The following is a 26,046-nucleotide window of genomic DNA, read 5'->3' as shown; positions in this document are numbered from 1 at the left end:
AGACGATGCGGAGCAACAGGAAACCCCAGGCGATGCAGAGCAACAGGAAACCCCAGACGATGTGGAGCAACAGGAAACCCCAGGCGATGCGGAGCAACAGGAAACCCCAGGCGATGCGGAGCAACAGGAAACCCCAGGCGATGCGGAGTAACAGGCAACCCCAGGCAATGTGGAACGGCTGACAACCCCAGGCGATGTGGTACTGCTGGCATCCTTGGGCGAAGCGAGGCAGGAATTCTTGGGCGAAGCGAGGCAGGGAGTCAGAACCACTGCGGCCGGGCGGTTCTTCCCCGTGCTTCCCTCAGCAGTCTATGCAAGGGCTGCTGAGGACCGCCAGCATCTAGTACTGTTCCTTCTGGTGCAGAGAGAGGCAGCTCCTGCTCCTCTCTACCTGAGGTTGATGGAAGCAGAGGCAGCTCTAGCTCCTATCCTCGTGATGGTGGGGGAAGTGATACCAGCAGGCATTCATCCTCTGCTGGTGGGGGAAGTGGCAACTCCTGCCAGTGAAGGTGGCGGAGTCCGAGGCAGCTCCTGCAGTTCTGCTCTTGCCGATGGAGGTGGTGGAGATGGTAGTCTCCTTGCGGCGGAGGTGGAAGCGGCATGTAGTCTATCATTATTACAGGGGACTGGTGCGGCTCTCCCTCACTTGCAGGGGACTGGTGCTGCTGTCCCTCACTTGCAGGGGAAGGTGATGGAGGCAGAGGAAGCACCTGCTCCTCCCCTCTAGGTGGTGACGGTACGGGAAATGATACCAGCAGGCACTCACCCTCTGCTGGTGGAGATGGGAACAGCTCCCTCTTGGGCTTTGGATCCCCGCAGTCCCCCCATCTGGGTACATTTTAAAAACTCATGTTACACAGACCCGTTTATATCCCGTGTACCGATGACTATACACCAACATTAAAACACAACACATAACACAAAATATACACAGGGGCGGGCACTTTGCCACAGGGGCTTACAGAATTTTAACAATTCTTTTATTAGAGGAATCCAAGGAAGTGCTCTAAAAAAGGACAACATCTTAAACAACTCTAAATCGGACTGCCATATTCGGGCAGTGAACTTAGAGAATAAGCCATAGTCTGCCGAAGAGATATTTATCCATTAAGCCGTACCTGGAGTACCGGAGAGCTGCAGGACTGGCAGCGGTTTCTCATTTGATTGACTTAGTTTACACGCTTGCAAAAGAAGAACTTCCCTTTTTAAAATTTGAAAAATGTGTGGATTTAGAAAAGAAACATGGTGTGGATATGGGAACAGAGAAGGGTGCAAAACATTTACCCAGACAACTGGTGAGGTTCTGGAGCAAAATCTTGTAGACAAACTAAAAGAAACAGACTTTTTCTGTCTGCTGCTTGATGGAGCAACAGATGCTGGAAACACGGAGAAGGAGTTGTTTTTTGTGAAGTATATAGCATTGGATGGGTGTGTGAAAACCAGGTTATTGGGGTATGTTTACTTTAAAAAAAATTACAATATTGAATTATGTATTGCAATGTAGTCTATTATAAGAGGGATTGTGTAATATTTAAGTTTAATAATTAAGTACTGTATGATGCGACTGATTAGACTTCCTATACTGCTTCACAGACTTCACAGAAAATCTGCAACTGCGGAAGATTTACACACGGCAGTTCTCGAAACATTTAGAGAATTAGGATTACAGGGGCAGGTGGAGAACAAGTTAGTTGGTTTGTGCGCTGACGGTGCGGCGGTAAATCTGGGTGTGAAGAAAGGTCTCGCAGCTCGTCTAAGAGAGGAGAATCCGTGGCTTGTAGCAATTCATTGTCTTAATTATCGGTATGTGTTTTTCAGACAAGACAGATCAGATAGTATAAATGTTGGTATTCAGAAACTCTTCACAGCCGTTTTAATTTGTGTTTTACAGACTACAGCTTGCTGTTAAAGATGCACTAAAGGAAACATACTTTGATGAAGTGATCGACGTTTTGACAGACCTCTTCTATCTGTACCAGAGGAGCCCCAAAAAACTGAGAGTGCTGAAAGAATTAGCTGACATTTTAGAAACAGATGTTGAAAAACCCAGCCGTGTTGATGGTACACGATGGCTGGAACATAAATGCAGAGCAACTGAAATTCTGTCGCGGTCTTACAGTGTCATAGTGCAGCACTTTGAAAAAAAATAGCTGAAACTGGAAGTAGAGAGGAAAGTTCAAAATCCAAAGGGATTTTGAATACATTAATAACTGCAAAGTTTATTTTGCATTTAATGTTCTTTGATGAAATTCTCCCTCCACTAAGCCAGGTTATGTCTAAATTTACAAAGTGACAATGCTGATTTTACATACGTTTTTTCCTGTGTTGAAGCAACGCTTGCACAACTACGTTTGCTGTTGGAAAATGTGAGAGATGAAAATAGAGAGTTGGAATTCAAAGCAGTTACTCTTAGAGATGTCAGAAGGGGTACTGAATTCTTTAAATTGCACAAGGACGTGTATGTAGACGAAATAAAAAAATGTATCACAGACAGATTTGACGAATTACTGAAAACTAAACATCCAGTTCTGAGCTGCTTGAAGTTGTTGGACCTGTCAGCATAGCCTAGTAATGCACAGCAATTGCAAGTGTTTGTTAATGAGGAGCTGAGCACTTTACTTGATCAGTGTGCAGAACTTTTAGGTGTGCATGTAAATGCTAAGGAAGTAATTTGTGAATGGAACGAACTTAAACAATTCAGGCTTAGGGGTCTAGGACTTCTAGACAAAGGTGAATTCAAGAAGCTGCTTGATGAGATTTTGGGATCAATAAGCTACTAACAACCAAACGAGCAAGATGGGCCGAATGGCCTCCTCTCGTTTGTAAACTTTCTTATGTTCTTATGTAATTCTGGAGGAGGGTGATTGGCATGTATAAAACACATTTTCCAAATTTAAAATTTGTTCTGCAAGTGCTTCTAGTGATCCCAATGACCAATGCCCCATTACAGCGATCATTTTCAGTCATGCAGTGTGTTAAAACTGACCGGAGAAACAGGCTAGGGGAAAAGATACTGGAACATCTGCTCAGAATCAAATTGAAAGGTCCAGACCCTAAAGAGTTTGATCCCACTCCAGTCACCGAGAGATTTTCTGCACTCTCAGTTAGGCGACCTTCTGCAAAGACTTCTGGGTCTCAAAAAAACCCTCAAAAGAGACCACCAACAGAGGTTTTACACTTTGATAGTTCAGATGACTAAGAAGCTACTAGTCTAAATACAAATTTACCTGGAAAGAGTTTCAACTTAAAATTAAGTTCAGCTTAGTTAAAAAGAGTTGAGTTGTTTAAAAAAAGAACACAAGTAACAAATGAAACAATTCAAATAAATGTTTGACAATTTAAAACACATTTTAAAGTGTCATCATTGAGTCTGTTGCTATTACAATAAGCAGGGATGGAAATAAGACTCCCGTTGCATAGCAGTCGGACCTATTTTGGGTTTTCTGACCTGCAGACTCCTGTTTTTTTTTTTTTTCCAGCTTCAGTTGGGACTGCAGTTAGTAAAACCTTACATGGACCAAACTGCTATGCATTAGGAGTCTTATTTCAAGCCTTGCAATGAATAAACAACGTAATGAAAACATAAAATAAAAATACATAATTGCTACACAAATCCCAAGTTTTGCTACTCAAATTATATTTTGAGTCGCAGAATTGCTATACAAACAAAAAAGTTATTTCCATCCCTGCATAGTGCAATTAGAAAGCATTTATTACATTGTTTCTAGGATTTCTAAATTCATCACCACTGACCCTTCATCATTTTACAGTTTTCTAGAGCTTTTCCTGTAGTTATACTATGCATTTACCATAGTTTACCATGGATTGCCATGTTATTTTTAATATGATTTACCATCTCTCTCTGGGCTTTATAATGTTTTACCTATGCTATGCTTTATTACATTTTGATATGCTTCACTGTGGTAAACTTTAATAAGGGGGCTGCAGTTTTTGAATGACAGTGTTAGTTCTAGTCATATGACATCACAGGAAAGCAGTGTAATAAATAGAATTGCAGCTGTGATGAAGAAGAGCTGGGGACCAGCTGGAACAACTCAAATTAAACAAGATTTACACTGACAGAAACATGGTGGGGGCAGGGCTATACCATTAAACTTGCTTGGCATTATACTTGAGCAACAACAAAGTGAAATAAAAATACAATACTGTGGTATATCGTGCAAACTAAATTTATGAATAGAGCCCTTGGTTTAAACAGGTTTAGATATTATTTTCAAATGCGTTCTACATACAGTGAAGTATTGATTAGGTTAAGAGGTCAAGCACCCTTGGGGGACTAAGCCAAGACAGCAGGGTCAAACCATGTTCCTTTTCTACTGGTACTTCACAGAAGAAGGTTGACCTTCTGTATACAGTCCATATAGAGTTACTATATGACTCCATCTGGAAGTTTTGTGTGCAGCCATGTTGAGAAGGTCTTGTGATTCATGTAGTGGGTTGTGTCTGGAGCGCTGCTTGAAGCAGTCATTTTGAGAAGGTCTTGAGCAGGTCTAATATATTAGGCTGTGTTTAGAAGTTTGGATAGTCATAACTTTGAAACATGGAGCAGTACATAAAACAGAAGGATATAAAAGTACAATTGCTATCACATCCTCTAAGTAAAGTTCTCCAATTTGGTATCCTAAAATCAAAGACTGCATCTCTAGGAAGTCCGGTTTCTTTTCTCTGCCTGTTTTTGGTTGATCACTATTAAGCTAATGGTTTTAATGTTTTATTTCATGTGGGTTCCTTGAAATTATTATAATTTTTTAAGTAATAATAATGTGTTTTTATCATTTGATGATGACTTTCGGTCTTGAAATTAGGGTTGTGACTTGGATTTAAGGGTTGTGAATGTTCACTTCATTTGAACTGTTTTCACGATTCCCTGGAATATCAGTCAGAGGTTCATCAGATATAAAGGAGTGGATTCTGTGGTAAAATCTGATATGCAGTCTTCTTCAGCTGGCCAGTTCACTGCTGCTCTGCTGCAGTGGGAGAGAGGAGCACATGCCTTTCCAGTACACACTGACCTGCAGAGCTTTGGTAAATTGGAACATGGTTCTCCAGTGGCTCACCTAGTAAAAGTACTGAGCTCAATGGTTAGAATCCTGGTCACATTGAGTTGTGCTACATTGGCATTTGTGCTCCATTAGGTTAGTTAGGAACATCAACTGGGGTTGGTTACCTTCACCACAGAACCTTCAGATTGATAGATATGAAAGGACGCTCGAGCATTCCTCAGATAGGCATTCCCAATTGGGAAGAAATCAGGAGGATGTATTGCATTTAATGAACCCATTTATGTTGGGGTTACCGCTGGTAAAATAAGACACGTGTGACTCAATCCTAAATCACTGTTTCCTACTGTTTTAAAGATGCTGACATATCTTAACAAAGTTCCCATTGTTGATCTACATGTTGTGACAGCTATCAGAAATAAGATAAACAAAGACAAGCAGTGGTGACTAGACCCCCAGATCTGCAAGCACCTTACAGTGACTATATAAAATTAACAAAATCACATAAAAACACTCAACAGCACATGAAGCCATTTACTCTTTAACACAAGTGAGGCTGACAGTTGTCCTATGGACATGCTACATTTTCAGTCATTTTTCAGTTTCCCATGCCTTTACCATGGATGTCAAGTCTCAAGGTTTACCCGTGAAACTCATGGTTTTTCACCATTTTCAGAATCTCACTACCGTGCAATGGATTCTCAAGTTTGTGCATAAGTTTGTTTTGTTTGCGAGGCTGCGAAACCCTTACCCAATACAACTGTCCAAGAGCATTATTTCATTTTGGGGGGGGCTGCTACGCAAACTCCCCTCCTTACTCCAAAGAGTACTAAGTGTTTGTCTGCGCGAGCCCTCAGTGTTTCTGTACACAACACGTCATTACTTGGACAGAATCGAAGGAGAGGCTGCCAGACTGTGACTGTCTCGTTCACACAGAAATTACCACAGAAATAAAAGTGAAATGGACATTAATGAGAATTTAATTAATAAGGTAGAAAAATATAATGTTCATTTTGATGCCAGTGTCAGTGGTTATAAAGACAATAAAAAGATAGACGCCACATGGTAAGAAATAACAGAACAATTGGAACCTGACGGTATGTCTATCTCTTTTTATTTCACCTTAATTTTAGTCAAAGTGATGGGGAGCACCACACACTGGTTTCGTATTTCTGTAAAATGACGCTTCTTTGTTTTAATAATGTTGACCAATAATAATAATCACATTCACATACTCACTAAAGATGTTATTAAAACTGAAAATAAAAAAAAAAACTATGTTAAATAATTATATTTATAATTATAATTTTCTCATTATTCACAGATCACATATAAACATTCACTGTTAAATTTCATTTTTTTATTGTGTGACTATTTCTTTGTTTTAATTTTGTCTCCACAAAAAGAGCAAAAGTAGACACAATTTTCTTCTCATGACTACCTACAGTTTTTTTTTTTTTTTTTTTTTATGTACTTGCGCTGTATTCGTGTTGTTTGCTTTGTACCTGGTGTGTATAGCCCATAAGTCTAGGTCAGTGGCAAAGCTGTCAGCCATGTGAAAAAATCTTGATCTGTCAGGCCCCACCCCCCCCAAAAAAAAACAAACAAAATCTAGTAGTCTCACTCAGCAGGGGTCTCCTCACTGGTATAAAGACTTAGGGGTTGACATGTCTGCTTTACTGTAATAGATTTTACCATGCTTCAAAAAACTTTGTGCCGACGCCTTGCTTGCCTAAGCCTTCCCAGATCTTACTACGCTTTACTAGTCTTTCAATATGGTACACCACAGACAATTGTGAAAAAGGGGGTGGATAAATACTACACACTGCTTTACACTATTTATTTTTTTTGTCAGCTACTCCAGAAGTTTTTATACTAGACCTCTTGAGTATCTTTTGTTTCTCAGTTCTGGCTCGGCTGACCTCCCAAGTGTGTATATTATACTTTAAATAAACATGGCTCCTTTTGAGAAACAGTCAGGAGTCAGACTGAATTCCTAGTCATCTGATAGAAGACAGACTCCAAGCAGTTTGGCTGCCAAAAACAATGTAAAAACTTGAACTCAGAAACCAGAGTTATCATCATTTCAGTATGAGCTGTAAGATGTGAACATTTAAATCTAAGTAAAAGGTACAGAGCAATCTTAAAGAGACAGTTGCAGTATTTATAAGCTCAAAACTTCAAGTTAAAGTAACGTACCATACATTATATTCTGCTTTCTTACAATCAGTTGAAGAGGTATAAAAAGTTGCTATCTTATGAGTTCATGGTACATGTATTGGGCCTGTAGATATTCCAGAAGAAATGTATGTTTGCCCTGTTTCTAGAACTAATAGATCCAAAAACAAGTCAGGTATAAAGGATCCCAGTGATTCAGCATCTACAATGTGGCTTGGTAACACATCCCATACCACACCACTGTCTAAAAAAGGGGCTCCTGACTTCTGTTTCAATTTCAATTCCAACTGTGCCCTGTAGTCTTGGTTTCTGGATCGAGGCAAAAGCTGATCTCTCTCTCTCTCTCTCTCTCTCTCTCTCTCTCTCTCTCTCTCTCTCTCTCTCTCTCTCTCTCTCTCTCTCTCCCTCCCTCCCTCCTCACCCAGGCGTTGCCGTTGCACTCCCAGTTGTATTTCTACCCTACATCTCCCCAAATTCCACCTTAATGCAGACAGTCCCCTTGATGGGGAGAACATAATGATCACAGTGCTAGCTGCTGTTCACACAAAGCTCTCACAGCCCTCCTAACAGATAGAAAAAATACCACCACTTACAGTTATTAACCAGGACACAGAAGAAGGCACTAACTGAAATGTCTGCTTGACCTATTCTTTAAACTTAGTCTTCTGAATTTTGACATCATGGAGGAATAATTGAATAAACAACAGATGGCCAAAATACCTATTTTATTATAAAACTGAAATGTCACTTTCGTAAAATCACTGCACCTTACTTAAAATTGATGAAGGCATGATTCAAACCCAGATGGAAAGGAGAAGCTGTGTCCTTTTTAAAATAAACAACACTGCAATGCACAACCACTTCAACAAAGCTGTCTGAGGAGCACAATTAAGGCACATAGTTATAAAAGATTATTAGAATAATTTCAAAAGCATTTTGTTTCACTAAAATAAAATTGAACCATTCTATCGCAAAGGTAACACTGCAACATTTCTATTTATTTTAAGTTGTTTTCTTAACTAGTTATGAAACATTAACACTTTAATGCCCAAAGTGTGTTATAATGTCAAATAAAGTATCAAACTACACTTTGTGTTAGATATAAACTTACACACAACAGCTAGCTATGTTGTAAATGCTGTGTTGGATAAGCAGACAACCAATCAGGAAGCTCTGTATCTCTCACGTTAAAAAGCAGAATACAAAGTTGAAAGCATCCAGCTCACACATCTAAGTCATCACTCAGAAGTGAATCTCAACTCACTTTATCTACTTCCAAAGAGACTTTGTTAGTTCTGTTCCAGCACTGCCACAGCTGCCAAGTCTGAATTCTCCCCAAACGGGAATTTTTCCACCTGGAAGTCACAATGTTGTACGTCAAAGTTTGTCTCAGATTTTTTGCTTAGGTATTAGATTAAATACCATGTTGTCAACTGGCCACACCAGGATTCGAACCATGCTTGCACGACTCACCCTGCACTTAGCTTAATGGGCCTTACAAGTTGATTTTAAGTACTAATAAACTGCTGTGCAAGTAAAGGGATATTGACTTGTTACATGTACAAACTAGTGACCCTAAACTGATGTAGCAATGTACTGCATTTTGTTTTGCAGTTATTCTGCATTCTTTAGTCCAAATTGACTGTACTTTAACTGAAGCTGAGATTCATACAGACAGTGAAACATCTGCCTGTGGCCTCTGTGCATTAACACTTAATTAAATACATGCAAAACATCTTGATGTGCAATTTTATTATATTATTATATAAACATCTTGATGTGCAATTTTTATATTATTATAAAAGAAAGCGCTGTATGCATTTTGACTGTGTGGTGTCAGATTCTTCATGATTAAAATAAAACCCTTTCAGTGATGCCAAGCTAAGCCTTGCTTGGCACTGCACATTTGTCAGAAGACAGCAGGCTGGAACCCATCGACTTCCTGACCAGTGTGCTTCAACTAGTTTAAATAAAATCATACTGAGAGTCAATGACAAGCTTTCACGTTAACATACTCCATTCAATACCCCCTCTGTATTTAACAGCGCGCTAACAGAAATCCATTGCACTGCGTGTTCTTTTATACATGACAGGACCAGCTTAAATCATAGGATTGTGAACAGGAGAAGTGGATCCAGAAAGAAATCAAAACTAATGGTTTTGTTTATGCCAAATACATTCATCGAGACAAAGGATTATATGCAGGATTATATTCGTCAGTGCGTTTTTGCTTTCTTTGTAATATTATTCCCACTAAACGCATCAATATTTAGTACTGTACAATAAATAGAGCATATACCACTCATAAAATTCTGTAGTTGTTTCACAAATGAGGGTAACCAAATAGACAAAGAGCCACCGAAGGGATAAAATAACCACAACATGTTGAACGTTCAGACTATTCTGTTTATATAAGTACAATTTATGGAAAAGAAAGCTGAATTCATACAATAACTTTCCTTAGATCAAGCTATGCAATATGGAATTTAATGATGTTGGATCTGAATGACGTTACAGTATATTCCAAAATACAGTATAAATGTAATATATAAAAAGAGGATTAGGAAATTGCAGAGGCTATACAATAAAGGCGTTATATCAAAAGAGTTTTAAAAATATATGCAGCCACATAATGCAAGAACAAGCCTAGCAAGAGCAAATCCTAAAATGCACAAAGAAAATCACCCTATGCGAATGATTGTCAGCACGATTGATAATCCACACACATAATAGCTGAAATAGAGGAAAAACAACTTAGGTCACACGCTGAGAAATTACCAAGCTATGTTAAGGACACAACACAATTTTTAAAAAGACTTGAATCACTAAAGCACAACCTTCCAGAGAATACTATTTTATTTTGCATGGATGTAAAATCTTTATACCCAAGTGGTCCTCATAAAGACACTTTAGAAGTTTGTGAAAAAGCACTAGATGATAGACTACCAACAGCAGAAGTGCTAAACATGATCAACGTAGTTTTAGAAAACAGTTATTTTACATTTGTTGATAAGAATTACGAACTGCCATCATGGTACAGCAATAGGAATAAGAATACAAAGAATATGCTCAAAAGAAAGTGACTATGTACAACTTGAGAAAGATATGTACAACATATCGAAATGTTTGGCAGCAGGCTCTTTGAGCTAAAATATATATCAGGGGTGTAGCTCACACTGAGCCAGCCGCCTCGGTAAAAATCAGCTAGGTACATTTATTTAAAATAATGTGCCCACTTACATTTTTAATATAATCTTGCATATAATCAACATGTTTTCATATTATTATTATTATTATTATTATTATTATTATTTATTTATTTGCCATTTCTTCGTAACATTATTGTAATCTTAGGCTGTATATAAATTTGACAGCCAGGGTATTGAAACTTCTCGCCAAACAGTTCGCTTTTCGTTCTCATTGGTCAGTTTCCCTAGTTACGCCGCGTGTAGCTCCAGAATTGGATCAAAAATCTGTTTATGATCCGACTCCAGTGAATTTGGACCCGATCCCATTTTTTTTTCTCGTTAGTGCAACCAGACCCTGTAGCAGCAGGTAGTCCCGTATATTATTTAGTGGATGGCTCAGTACTGTACATAGTCAAAGATGAAACGATGAAACTAATCTGTAACGCATTTCTTTCAGAAGAAGCCAACTCTGGGTAAGCATGTTTAGTGATTGTATTTGTTATATTAATATTGTTTTTCTGCTGACAGTCCTGTGTAATGTCATGTATAGCTGCAATATGTTTTAATAAATCTGTGTTTTTCTTGCACAATGGCAACGCCTCCTCTCTCCCGATATAACGATTCATAGCTGTAGTACTTTTCATGTATTTGATGCCATGGGCTGGAAGAATTAGACGTAATTCTTTTTATAAATTCACTGTTTGGCAACTGAAATAACTGGATACTGAAATAAACTGCATATTTATGTGCTGATGATTATATATGATGAGTTTACTGGTTATTGAGTCGACGAGATTCTCAATAGACTGGGAATGGCTAGGTTTATCTCCACTCTGGACCTGACGAAGGGATACTGGCAGATCCAATTAAACTGCAGTTCTAGAGAGAAAAACACATTTTCAATACCAGAAGGGCTGTTCCATTTTACAAAACGCCTTTTGGGCTTCATGGTGCACCTGCTGCCTTTCAGAGACTGATGGACCAGGTTTTACACCCACATTGTGAAGGGCATTTGTCTAGGATTACGGCCGTCCTTCAGTCTCTAAGGGTAGCCTGGCTGACAGCTAACTTGAGAAAATGTGTGTTTGCGCAATATTTGGGATTTATAATAGGCAACGGAAGGGTGAAACCCGTTGTCACCAAGGTCCAGGCTTTGGTGGACATGGCAATCCCCAAAACCAAGGCTCAGGTGAGGTCTCTACTGGGGTTTGCCGGTTAATACCGAAGATTCATCCCAGAGTATGCCACAGTGGTCAATCCCTTAGTTGACCTCACCAAAAAAAGCACACCAAAATTCAATTAAGTAGTCAGTAGAACGTCAGCGTGCATTTGATACTGTTAAGTAGAGACTCTAGCAGGCTCATCACATACACTAAGAGATTCATCCTCCACACCGATGAGTTGATGTTGGTTTGGGTGCAGTCTTGTCCCAACGGTAGACGGGGTAGAACACCACGTCCTGTACCTCTGTAAAAAGATACTCCCTTGGGAGCGCAACTGCTCACTGGTCGAAAAGGAGTGTTTGGCCATTAAATGGGCTACTCACTCTTTACGATAATACTTGCCGAGTCATTCATTTCATCTCATCACTGACCACACCCCACTCAAGTGGTTAAGCACAATGAAGGACAGCAATGTCTGGATAACTCGGTGGTATCTGGCATTGCAGCCCTTCATGTACCATATGGTACACCGTGCCGGGAAAGACCACCAAAATGCGTGTTCTTTTTTCCTGGGAGGGGAGAGTAATGGGAAAAGCAGATTTCGCCGAGTATTCCTTCAGCTCCACTCTGCGCTGTGGGATATGTGACAGAGCTTGAATGATTCTTGGTGTTAAATCTCCCTCCCGACCTGCGAGGGCACTGTGTGAAGAGAACAAAGGGAACAGAATACCCTGGACTAAATGGCATGACTGTTTATTCCCAGGGTTAGGTGGAAGTCAGCCATCTAGAAAGGGGGCAGAGCTACGGTACACAAAACCAATTACATGGACAGGAAACGGCATTGTTATCCGCAGATCGGAGGAGCGGATGCACTCGTTGAACAAGGGGTCATGGGTGACGTTATAAAAAGGGGACGTAGTGATGTGATTTGTTCCTTTGTGAATGATAAAGTTAAATGACCAGAAGGAGAACCTGTGCTATGAAGCGTTAGTGTTTTGTTTGTTTTTGTTTGTCGTTAATAATACTGTTTGTAATTATGTGGATGGCTACCATGATCCGGAGCTGTCGCCAAAGGCCAGCACTAAACCCGGATCAACAGCACTGCACTTTTGTTGTCACTAAAGAACTGTATTCACCACATGTATTAGAGTAAGCACTGTGGACTGGTGTTTGTGGTTGTGTATGTATTACATGTGGGTGAACTAAAAACTGGACTGTTATTTCTTTGGGACCAACCCGCGGATTACAAATAAGCAATACACGCCGCTGTATTGCTTCAATACCATTGTTATTATTTACTGCTGTTTTGGCATTAGGCCATTGGATTTGGCCACATTTGGTTATCAAACAAACAAAAAAAAGCCTTGCATGTTTTTTGCCCTGCCAACTGTGAAACAAAAAATTCTCTGACAGCATAGAGAAAATCCGTGTTTTCACAGCAAACAGATTCCCAGGGTCCCTGTTCATGATGAGAAATAGTGTACCTGAGTGCATCCTTTTAATACGTTTGATTGCTCACTCAACAGTGTGGGTAAAAATAAACTGAATGGCCTTGCCCTGCTATATGTCCATAGAGATATGTCCCAGGAGAAAGTGTTACAGCGTTTCCATAGATCAGGCCATAGCAGGATCGGCAAACTCTATTTAAAATAAAGCCTTCTAAATAAGTGTTTTTAACCATGGCATCATACAGTCTCGACAGTTCGATCAGTATTAGCACCAGTATCAGCAATCTTACCAGTCCCAGCAGTAACAGCACCAGTCTTACCAGTCTCAGCAGTAGCAGCACCAGCCCCAGCTGTGGCAGCACCAATCTTACCAGTTCCAGCAGTGTCAGCACCAGTCTTACCAGTCTCAGCAGTAGCAGCACCAGCCCCAGCTGTGGCAGCACCAGTCTTACCAGTTCCAGCAGTGTCAGCACCAATCTTACCAGTCCCAGCAGTGGCAGCACCAGTCTTTCCAGTCCCAGGATTAGCAGCACCAGTCCCAGCAGTGGCAGCACCAGTGTTACCAGTCCCAGCTTTAGCAGCACCAGCCCCAGCTGTGGCAGCACCAGTCTTACCAGTTCCAGCAGTGTCAGCACCAATCTTACCAGTTCCAGCAGTGTCAGCATCAGTCTTACCAGTCCCAGCAGTAGCAGCACCAGTCCCAGCAGTGGCAGCACCAGTGTTACCAGTCCCAGCTTTAGCAGCACCAGCCCCAGCTGTGGCAGCACCAGTCTTACCAGTTCCAGCAGTGTCAGCACCAATCTTACCAGTCCCAGCAGTGGCAGCACCAGTCTTTCCAGTCCCAGGATTAGCAGCACCAGTCCCAGCAGTGGCAGCACCAGTCTTACCAGTTCCAGCAGTGACAGCACCAGTCTTACCAGTTCCAGCAGAGTCAGCACCAGTCTTACCAGTTCAAGCAGTGTCAGCACCAGTCTTACCAGTCCCAGCAGTAACAGCACCAGTCCCAGCAGTAGCAGCACTACTCTCAGCAGTGTCAGTACCAGTTCCAGCAGTAGCAGCACCAGTGTTACCAGTTCCAGTTGTAGCATCAGTGTCACCAGTCTCAGCATTAACTTCAGTAGCAGTGAACCAAAAGCATGTCTCAATGAAGGTATAACCCATCTACTTATTCATATTTATAAGTTATATTCTTCTTGTCCTTTTAATATCACATATTTCTAACAGTGTGAATAGGGTAATTTTAGGTTGGTTTTTGATGGGAGATTTGAAAAAAAAATATGTGCCATGAAATTTCAAACATCATCCAAGGTGGGTCACTGGGTAACAACAGTTAGGCTTATATTGCTTTGCAGTTTGCAATAATAGTCTCCAGGCTTCCTGAACAGGACATGCAGGGTTTTGGGGTTTTTTTTAGACAAAAATTAGATTCTATTCCTAATCTATTTGTAAGCGAGAAGTTCCTGTTTAAGTGTATTTATATGGAACAACAATATGTAGGCCTACTGTAGTACAAATATGGCACTGAAACACGTGTATTTTAAATGTTACAGTGTTAAAAAATAAACATGAGAAACATGAAATACATAAACATAGCATTGTTCACGCACATGTAAAACAAAAAAGGGGAGTAGGCTTAAATAGTACTACGCAACAATGTACTGCAAGTGTCCTTACAATGAGTAAAGCAAACCTAAAATATATGTGTTGTACTTACAGTCAATGCTAAAGAACATAATTTTAAAATAAGAAATTGTCCAAGACAAGGTTTCAAGGCTAAACTTTTTATTTGTTTTAGCCTTAATAATCGTTTTAACAAAGCTGCTGTCAGCCACAGCTTACACTTCTACAAGTCAGCTTTCTCTTCTCTCTAGCTCTTTCTCTCTCTAGTTCTTTCTCTGTCTAGCTCTTTCTCTTCTCTCGAGCTCTTTCTCTCTCTAGTTCTTTCTCTCTCTAGCTCTCCTCTCTAGCTCTTTCTCTCTCTAGTTCTTTCTCTCTTCACTATGTTCTTTCTCTCTCTAGCTCTTTCTCTCTTCACTATGTTCTCCTTTTCTCAGTCTGAGCCCAGGATCCAGCTCTCAGCTCCTTTTACAGGAAGTTGGAGGGAGGCGGTGCCCATTCCAACCAATCCATAATGGACACCTCACACTGTGGAAGGTTCCAGAATGACAGTTGTATGGAAATCCCTAAGCCCAGGTGCCTCAGTCTGGGGATCGGAACACTCTAGATGTAAGGGGGTGGGTACCCAGTCTGACCGTGGGTAACCTCGCTGGATGGAAAAGTACAGGCTGAGTTCTCCCGTTCACTCCAGCGTGCTGACTACGCCCAGACCCGCGGGGTGCGCTCTTCCGGGTTGTTAACAAGCAGTCACCACGCTGGCCCCGCCCATCTCACCAGCCCACCTCGGTATATATCAGACTTGTCACGTATGTCCGAATGTCGAGTTTCATTAAACTAGTAGTAGTGGGGAACAGTTTACCTAACAGACATTGTCTGACATCCCTCAGGAAAAATGCACAAATAATAAAAAATACTAATACAAAAAAAAAAAATGATTTCGATTTATTTATCGCATGCCATTTTCAGCTTGTCTTTCTCTATCTTTTCTTTTGGAATACTGTTTGAATGCACCTGAAGTTTATTCATAAGCTTCAAGTTTGTGGACGTTGTTTTTCACCGTGATAGAAGCCGGGATCTGGCCTATAGAGCCTGTACGGGCCGGTATTGCGTACCGGTAAAACATTTTGTCAGGTCATTTTATATTTTGACTTATCAAAACGATTGTTTAGGCTACATAATTTTGTCTTTGTATTTGAAGTCCTTTCCTGCCTTCCAGCTTCTTCTTGGTTGTCCGTTTACTATTGATGTTTAAGCAAATTCACTCATGGTCACATAGGTTCCATTCATGTGACTTAGGATGACAGAGGGGTGATCCCCATGGTAACCGTCACTCCTGTAGCGAGCAACGCTGACTGCGAAAGGTGGTTCAGCATATCTGTCAACACTGAGTTTTCAAAATAAGGGAGCTTTTGTAAACTAAAATCTAGTCTGAATTGAGGTGAATACCTACATAAGACAAAGGCATACAACTATTTCACTTCTTCACTTGGTAGAATGATAGACTGTGGAATGCTGTTCTTTCTTATTGCTTTTAAAAAGAAAACATATCAACAGTTAGACATTACTGTAACTGTATATATACTGTGTTCTTAAATAGTACATTTAGTACTATTTTTAATATTTGTTTTGCAAAACAGAAACGTTATGTTTCACTTTCATTGCATGTGTACTTTTCTTAAGTCTGTAATACAATGATGCATTTACGAGATTGTGCTTAATTTCACTCCAGATAATGTATTTTTATCTTTTCTCTTTTACACAAAACATATTATATTTCTGTATGTCCCCTTTGTGTAGGTTCATAATGGAATAAAAATAAATAAAGTTCACACAGACAGATTTCTAGGTTAATGCTGCGTAGCGTACTGTTAATGTGTTTTTCCCTCATCCATAATAAATGGATGAGGGAAAATGGTGTGGTATTAAGATATGCTATCATTCTTATTTTGCTATCAATCACTCCTTCTGTCATATCAGTCTGATATATCTGCCTGTTTGATGGTAGGCAATTTTCGATTTGAGATTTTGGTGGCTAGTTTTACACTGAATTTGCCAGGTGAATTCATTGACACTGCTTGCTTACTGTGATGGTGTGTGCTGGGAAAGAGTGGTGATTAGAAGAAAACAGTGGTGACATATCGCTTGAAAAACCGGTGGGGCACAGTCATGAAAGTTTGAAAGTTTGAAATAAACTGCACACTGACATATTCTCTACCCACTTACGAAAAACATAAAAATATATATATTTTTATTTTTAAATAATAAACCCTGGCAGCAGTGGCCTAGCCAAGATTTTTTTTCGGGAGGGGGTGGAAATGTTAACTTTTTAAAGGTGAATAATCACAGTGGTGCAATTGGCAAACTGATTTCTTCTTCGTGCACTGACATTTTATTTTTCGAAAAATAAAGAACAATCTTTTTTTTTAACAAAAGATCCAATAACCAAATACACTGTTGTGCAAAATAGTTAAAAAAAAAAAAAAGATTCAGTTTAGAACACTAAATACAAAGCAAAGGACTTGAACTTTTAACATGCTCATCAGATTTCAATTTTACATTATGATAATAAATAAAAATAACTATATATAACTTCATTCATACTTATGGTTTTTCATTTTTGTTAACTAACATTCTGTGTTCAAAGCAAAGCAAACCATTTAATTTAATCTCACAAATCCTGACTAATTTAATTACTGTTTGTCTGGCACAGGACTGCTGGTGGTAGCTGCTAGCTTGTTGTCTTCAGACGGTTCATCAACAGTTTTCTGCCGTTTAGACAAATTAGGACGACCAAAAGAAATAGCTAATTTTTTAATTATGCTTTCCTTTCCCCTACCACTGTCAGGACACACTTCTCGTCTCTCACTCAGTATTACGTCACGTTGAGCGTCTGTTTGGACTGTAAACTGTAAAACCTGTGTGCATTGTCCAGTCAGAACAGTTCAAGGTTGAATCGCTCATGAATGACAGTAAATAGCAGAAATATGAAATGCGCACTTTGGCAGACAGAAAGCATGTCATTGGTCAGTTGTAAACTCAAAATTATTAAGGTGACCAATGTTCTATTGTTTTAGGTGAAAACAATTACATTACATTCCAGAGATTCAGGGAGCTCAGCAAAATCAAATTACGTATTTTTCAAGAAGGCAGTTTTAGAAATCTACAGTGCTTAAAAAACTTAGGACATGGTTTAAAGTAATTAAGACGAAAGCTTGTTAAAAGCCAAATCATTATTTATTTGTTTACCATGCTTACACATTTCTTATAAAAATCATTCCAAATCATTACTTACTTGTTTACCATGCTGACTTATTTCTTATAAAACTTCATGCAAAAGAGAAAAAAATAAACGTCGGTATTTGCAATGTTTGCAGTGGATTTGTAGTTGGACTGGGTGTGCGTGTGTGTGTGTGTGTGTGTGTGTGTGTGTGTGTGTGTGTGTGTGTGTGCGTGTGTGTTTGTGAGGGATTCTTTGGAGTATATGTTGGTCTTTAAAAGTAAGGAAAATTCCATGTTTGGGTTTCATTACAAACATAATTGTTTTCCAGCCAGTTGTGTTTTGCAGTTACATAGGATGTCTGTGTTTCTGTGTGTAAATGTCTGTGTTTGTCTTATATTTTGTGTAATAGGATTAAATAGGCTAGTGTTTCAACCAGTGTGGGAAATGCATGGTTTAAAGAGATGACAATCAGTCTAGGTTTGCAGTCCAATGAACCAGAAATATTTTAATTATTTTCAGCTGTGGAGATTAGTTTGCTTTAAAAAAAACCCAAAAAACAAAATTGTTATGTTAGTGAGTGCTTGTTAGAATCTGATGACTTGCAGTATATTTGAGCTAAATCACCAAACTTGCAGGTTGACCACTATTGATATAGACAATTACATTTTACAATTATACTCTTTTACAGTTTTAGGTCAAATCATAGTCAAGTCTGATTTTAATTTTGTGGATCAATTTTACCTAATTCATTGAAAAGCAAACTATGTTCTGCTAATTATCATTCCTTGGGCCAATTCAGCTCTTCTTTTGGGTCCCAGGCCAAATTGGCAACTTGACATGAACTGGGTTTCATAAATGCTTGATGACTTTCCCTGCACTCCAAGCAGCAATGCTTTTCATACGTGTACCATTGGGGACCCATCAACACTGAATTATTGATTGAAGAGCTGCAGTCTGTCTGCTGTTATTTGTGCCTATATTCTCACTGCAGTTAACTCTGTGTTATCCAAAGTTCTTTTCAAATGATCCGCAGAAATAATGTATCTAATAGATTCCGAGCCACATCTCTAATAAACATTGTTTTTCCTCAGATTTAATGGCTGCCTGCCCTTCAGTTAGCAAAGCAGTTGAGATTGTACAGATGGATTGCACCTTTCTGGATTCTGGAAATACCCTGACTGATCCAATTCCAGCTTGACAAATACAAAATCACGAATCTTACTGCACCCTCCAAATATTTGATAAAGGCTTCACACCATAACAACAACTTTCTCCATGAAGGCATGGAACTTACTGGGGAATAAGACTCATTAAAAAAATGAGGGTTATCTGTCTATATCATTAAGAAACGGAAAGGCCTCACGAGAGGTTTTACAAACACAAATGCTCAGCTTAGTTTTAATTCTAGGTTTAGCTAGAACAGGACTCATGTAGGCACCATTATCTAACCCTGAACTCTAAAATGACCACTAGGGGTATGACAGCTATAATTCTTGCCCCCTTTGAAATTCCATTTCCTAACTATACCATAGTTACAGAGGGGGCAGATTTTTAAAACAATCAGTTTTTAGGAGTCCTTTCAGAAGCCCCCCCAGTGGTTGAAAAAGGAGGTTAGTTAGTAAGTCTGGTAAATAATGATCTAAGCTTGAACAGCAATACACAATGAAGATGAACATAATAGGATGCTAAACAGATAAGAAATGATTTTTTTTGTTTGTTTCATTGGTATTTCAAAGTAACCATAAATATTTGTCCCACCAGTTACATATGAAAGGGTGAAAACAATTACAATTAAATTAAAACTTTATTACATTATCCTTCGATAATCTTAGGGTATGCTGTCGGACCTTCGGTTACAGAGAAAGAATCAATCATGTCACATTTGCCTACATACTAGCCTTCAATCGGAAGTTATATATATATATATATATATATATATATATATATATATATATATATATATATATATATATATATATATACAGTACTGTGCAAAAGTTTTAGGCAGGTGTGAAAAAATGCTGTAAAGTAAGAATGCTTTCAAAAATAGACATGTTAATAGTTTATATTTATCAATTAACAAAATGCAAAGTGAGTGAACAGAAGAAAAATCACATCAAATCAATATTTGGTGTGACCACCCTTTGCCATCAAAACAGCAACAATTCTTCTAGGTACACTTGCACACAGTTTTTGAAGGAACTCGGCAGGTAGGTTGGCCCAAACATCTTGGAGAATTAACCACAGTTCTTCTGTGGATTTAGGCAGCCTCAGTTGCTTCTCTCTCTTCATGTAATCCCAGACAGACTCGATGATGTTGAGATCAGGGCTCTGTGGGGGCCATACCATCACTTCCAGGACTCCTTGTTCTTCTTTACGCTGAAGATAGTTCTTAATGACTTTCGCTGTATGTTTGGGGTTGTTGTCATGCTGCAGAATAAATTTGGGGCCAATCAGACGCCTCCCTGATGGTATTGCATGATGGATAAGTATCTGCCTGTACTTCTCAGCATTGAGGAGACCATTAATTCTGACCAAATCTCCGGACAGTAGATGGGTGTACCAGCATCCCACTGTTTTCTGCCAATTCTTAGCTGATGGCACTGTTGGACATCTTCCGATTGCGAAGGGAAGTAAGCATGATGTGTCTTTCATCTGCTGCAGTAAGTTTCCATGGCCGACCACTGCGTCTACGGTCCTCAACGTTGCCCGTTTCTTTCTGCTTCTTGAAAAGAGCTTGGACAGCACATCTGGAAACCCCTGTCTGCCTTGGAATTTCTGCCTGGGAGAGACCTTGCTGATGCATTATAACTACCTTGTGTCTTGTTGCTGTGCTCAGTCTTGCCATGGTGTGTGACTTTTGACAGTAAACTGTCTTCAGCAACCTCACCTTGTGTTCCTCACTCAGTTTTATTCCTCCTACACAGCGGTTTCTGTTTCAGTTAATGATTGTGTTTCAACCTACATATTGAATTGATGATCATTAGCACCTGTTTGGTATAATTGTTTAATCATACACCTGACTATATGCCTACAAAATCCCTGACTTTGTGCAAGTGTACCTAGAAGAATTGATGCTGTTTTGAAGGCAAAGGGTGGTCACACCAAATATGGATTTGATTTAGATTTTTCTTCTGTTCACTCACTTTGCATTTTGTTAATTGATAAATATAAACTATTAACATGTCTATTTTTGAAAGCAGTCTTACTTTACAGCATTTTTTCACACCTGCCTAAAACTTTTGCATAGTACTTTATATATATTTACTTATTTATTTATTTTATTAGAGCCTAAAACTCTGCAGTTAATTTGTGATTCAGCCACTGTGGTTGAAAAGGTTGTCATAAAGGAACGTTGGGAATACATGAATAGACATTGTTACAGATAATCATCAAATATTTTAGGGCTTTTCTATGTTCTATATTAAGTTCTGATGCTCATGTACCCCATTACACTTTTGTATGCTACATCAATGCCCAGATGCCAGCAGATTAATTGTCCCAGCCACACAGTTGATGGGCCAACCCTTCCAGATGTTTGTCATTTCTGTTAAGCAGTGTTACCATAGAAAAGTAAAAGAAGGCTTCCACGGAAGACAAGTAGATACTCTTGTAAGCTGCCGTGCTGGCCTTTATTTTAAATGTTCATGGTATTTCTGCTTAACATATTTTAAAAGCTCATTAGAGACAAAATATTTACATTGTACAGTACAGTAAGTGTTCCTTGTCCCGAAGAGATTGATGCAACATTAGCTTTTCAATTGATGTTGCTGTGTTTAAAGTTATTGAGTGCCTCAGGATCCATCTCACTTGCACACTTGAGTTCAAGCCAAGTTTAAGGTATTGCCAACCCTGCTCCAGTTTAACCATTCAAACACTGCACACACCGCTTCTAATGCTTTTTGCTGGAAATCGTTTTAAAGATGGTCTTAAATAAGCACAGACTGAAGATGGGACCATTTTTGAAGGATGGATGGAAAGCCTCAATTTCATGAGACAATTCTAAAAGCAGCTGAACCTTACAAAGTGTAACATACAAACAAACAAAAAAAATGTGAAGTAAACTTCCATGAAATGTACAGAGCAAGTTCTGTAAGGACCCCCTTGAAAAATGTCCTCATCCAGCATTTACATAAGTATACTATGTAATGTTCCACACAGCTCATCTCAAAACTATTCATGTTGCTCGGGCTTGCAAAATATTTTCAACAGAAAGTACCCAGCTTTATTGAATAAATGCCGGAATATATGCAAAAATGTAAGGATGTGCTGTAACTGATGCAGGTCACGTTTCCTAAAGGCTTCTGCATATCAAATAAATTAATAAAGCTTGAGCATAACATGTTTGTTTTTGTCTGTTTATTTTTGTAATGTTCATGTTTATATGAAGCAGGATACAATGTTTTAATCCTAAAACATTTTTGTGTATTTGGTTCATATTCCTAAATACTATGCTGTGCTAAAGTTCTCTCTATTTCCCTCTATTTTGTTGAGAAAAGAAAAGCACATTTCTAAAAGAGAAAATCTGAAAAAAGACTACTTGCGGAAATGGTTCTTTAAAATACAAACACCCTTTTTTAGTAGACTGTTTCTGTCTCTGTCACATAGACAGTTGTAGTTTCTGTAATTCATTTCACTCAGCTGGGTATGGGTGAAAATAAACTGTTAAAGCAACTACTCCACAGGGACTGAAAAACGACAGTCAGACATAAATGGTTAAATGAGTTCTGCAAAATCTAACCGCTCTGAAAAAAACTATGGTTGATTAATACTCAGGAAATACTTTTATAGGATAAATTGGGCATTAATTCAACATCAAAAACAGTGACGATCTTGTATTTTCAATCGACAGCCTGGTAAGGTCTAAAGCTGGCAAACCACACACTTGCGTCTTCCTTGATAATTCATTTCATTTTCATTTTCCTTCTCAGCTGCATGTGAGGAGTTATGCACAACTACGAAAAGGTCTACTTTAGGCCCTTTTCAAAAAGCTTTATAGGATTTTTTGAAGGACATTAGGTTAAACAGTGCTTTGAAAAATTTGAATACCCTATCTAAAACAGTGGAACTACAAACTCGATTTAAACAATCAATATACATTAGATAGACACAGTCGTTAAAAAAAATATTCTTTCAAACAATCCTTAGTTATAAAAAAAAAATAAGTTTCCTTAATTTTCCATCATTAAATCCACTTCATGCCTTGCAGTTTACATTTTGAACCTCTTTCCTCTCATGAACCCAAACATTTATTCAATTTATTTTTTATTAGTATCAGCTGCAGGATATTTGGGTGTCTTACAGCTTGAGGAGCCCAAAGAAAATGGCAAGCTAAGACCAAAGCTTTCCGTTTCGAGTGCTGTTGGTATGGAGGCACTCAGACTGCGCTGTTACACACTAAAGGGATCGCTTGGGGGTTACCAGGCAGCCATGTGTTTCAAATTGTTTCAGCCTGCGATCCTTCACTTTGTAACAAGAGACAGATGTGGGCGGGGGGGGAATGAAAGAAGACTGCCAGAGAACTTCCAGGTAGACTATCCTTCATAGTGTGCATGCACAATGTAAAAAATAAGTCTCGTTCTGAGCTGGGGGCAAAAGTTTACTTTGGGCATTTCGCAAAAACTCTGCCCATCCATCTTAACAATCTCATATGGTAAAGCAGTATATATATATATATATATATATATATATATATGATATATTATATATATATATATAGGGATTGTATACAATATGTATAATAAATACAGCTGACCAGGGTACCATTGACAGTAAATACCAAGGGTTTTATCACATGTACGGGTATAAAGTGCCTCACCAATACAACACATGACCACTACAAGCCTGCAAGATGCCTATGACTGGAATTACATCACCTCTAATTCACAAGGCATAGTTTCCCTCATTGTTGATGAGAATGTGGACAAGCGAAAACACATGGACCCTGAGTTTCATAAACAGAACGCCTCTCTGTCTGAGTGCCTTTGAGGTGCCTATGTGAGGGAGGGTTGTCAGCAAGCTTTTGCTCTTCTCTATTGTGCTTAAAACTGCTTTGCTTTGTATTTTAAGCATATACTTGTTGCAAAAATGCAGAGCTTTTATTGTAATGCTGTCTACAGTATGTAAAGCGATCAATATTTTTGAATAAAAATGCAATGCTGCATTCAATTGTGTTACACTGTAAAAAGGTAAGGAGCAATTAGGATACCATTAAACTGACATTAGATCATCATTCTCCAGACAGGCCTCCGTGGACTCAGGCAGCCTATGAATCAGCATTACTATCTCAATAGGCAGCCAGGAGACTGCTTTTTTGGTCAGTCCGGCATCCAGGGGTGGTGCAATTGCACCTGAGCCTAGCCTCTGGCAGGGGGGTGGGCAGCCCCGACTCAATTAGTTTTCTGATCCCCCTTTAATTTCTAGACGTATAGAATATAGAGGTGCAGTCTAATCTACTTCAATTAGAAAAATAAACTGTAGCAAGGTAGTACTGGTGGACTACCAATCAAAACTAAAATTCACAAATCACAGCTGACAGATTGTTTATCTGGCAATATAGTTCAGGATTAAAGCCATGTGATTGATCTAAGAAACTACAGAACAATATCACAAAAATACACTGGAAGGTAGAATAATAGTAGTACAGTAATTCATGTTGGATTTCGAAATGTCAAATTGCTGTCCGTATGGAAAACTAGAAGCCGCATGACTGTAATTTAATATGTTAACATAACATTATAGACCAGGCTTTGTTAGAAAATTATTTAAAATCTTTTTACCATATTGCTGTACTGCTAATTCACTGTATTATATTGGTCAATTACAAAACTGTACATGCGATACTGGCAAAATACAATAAACGTAGCCTCGATTTATGATGGTCTGTACTGAGAGATATTAATGTTATAGTTTATTACATATGATATAACTACTGCTTGGCTGAAAAAAGGACAATGCACAAACAGCATCCCCAAATTGCTGTCAGCCATGACCTTAGAACAGATATGGAACTAAATGAGTTAGAGAAAAGGCTAAAACCTGTTCCATTTCCACATCGAACATGCTGAACGTGTCCGAGTGTGTCCACCTCACGAAATACCACCTTAACTAATAGATGGGAAAAATGCAGTTAAAAAAAACCTTTTCGGATATTAATTTGTTAAGTGTGTTCATAGAATCATGTTTTCGCTTTTGAGTTGTAACAAATGCATTTGTAGTGTGGGCTAAGTTTTGAAATGCAGACGTGTTTTTTTTTATAGAAACATTTTTATACTTACTTTTCTTTCGTACTTGATAACATTAATTAAAACATCCAATTGATGCCTTATTGCATTTTGTGACTAATTTGAAGCTATTAATATGTTTCAATATGTAATATATATACCGAATTCAATTTTGCTGCTGACATTCATACTGTGTTTACTGCCAAAAGTAAGTGATAAGAAAATGCGTGCAACCTCCAGGTAGATTCAGTGATCACGTTTTCCAGCTACCAAAATAAGCATTTGGTTTCAAAAGTGTGGGGGGGGGGGCAGTTTATGTCTCTGTTGCATGCATAAAGACCTCTGTGTAAATTAAGCCTATGTGCAAAAGACTCTATTTGCTGTTTAATCAAGCTAATTTACAAGGCTAGAATAATGTTTGGTTTGTGGTATACACATTAGAGGTATAGAAATTCAGCAAGTGGCTGACCTGAATTTCTGCACCAACAGCCCGTTTTGTCCGACCTCTGGAGAGCCAGTAAGGAATGACCACTTCTCCTCTGGAATCCTCTGTGGGGAAAGACAGAGAAACAGGATTAGTGGACAGGAAACAGGGGTACTTGCAGTCTAAGACAGCCCTGATGCTTTAGTAAGCACTGTTTTAAACACTGCAGTAACAGAACTAGAACATTTAAAATGGCAGTGCACTGCAACATTATGTCCATAAGCCAGCTTTTTTGTGCAGTCAAGTAAGGACTTAAGGGAAAGACCCACATACAGTAGGGAAGACTGTTTAAAAAAATTACCCATTTGATTTGTGTGAAATGAAGGCTTATTCAGATTTAATTTCTCTTATCTGAATTCTGTGTAATTTACATTAAAAAAAAATCTATGTTCAATTGTAAGTTATATTCTGTATTATTTTACAGAAATATAGAACTTAAGTAAACACCCCTTTGTGTACCATCAACCTGGTATACGAAATAGAGTACAAAATCTCAACAGACAC

General features: G+C 38.8%; 1 protein-coding gene across 1 annotated transcript in view; it reads right to left on the bottom strand.

Moving 5' to 3' along the window:
- LOC121329953 (disintegrin and metalloproteinase domain-containing protein 33-like) overlaps positions 1-26,046 on the bottom strand; it is a 98,316-nt gene that overhangs the window by 63,086 nt on the left and 9,184 nt on the right. The window contains exon 2 of the mRNA XM_041276499.1: positions 25,528-25,607. Coding sequence (XP_041132433.1) covers positions 25,528-25,607 — 80 coding nt within the window. The remainder of the gene's footprint in view (positions 1-25,527; positions 25,608-26,046) is intronic.

The sequence above is a fragment of the Polyodon spathula genome, chromosome 1, assembly GCF_017654505.1.
Source record: "Polyodon spathula isolate WHYD16114869_AA chromosome 1, ASM1765450v1, whole genome shotgun sequence".
NCBI lineage: Eukaryota > Metazoa > Chordata > Actinopteri > Acipenseriformes > Polyodontidae > Polyodon > Polyodon spathula.
The sequence above is the reverse complement of the archived record's forward strand: the minus strand, read 5'-3'. Positions and strand labels throughout refer to the sequence as shown.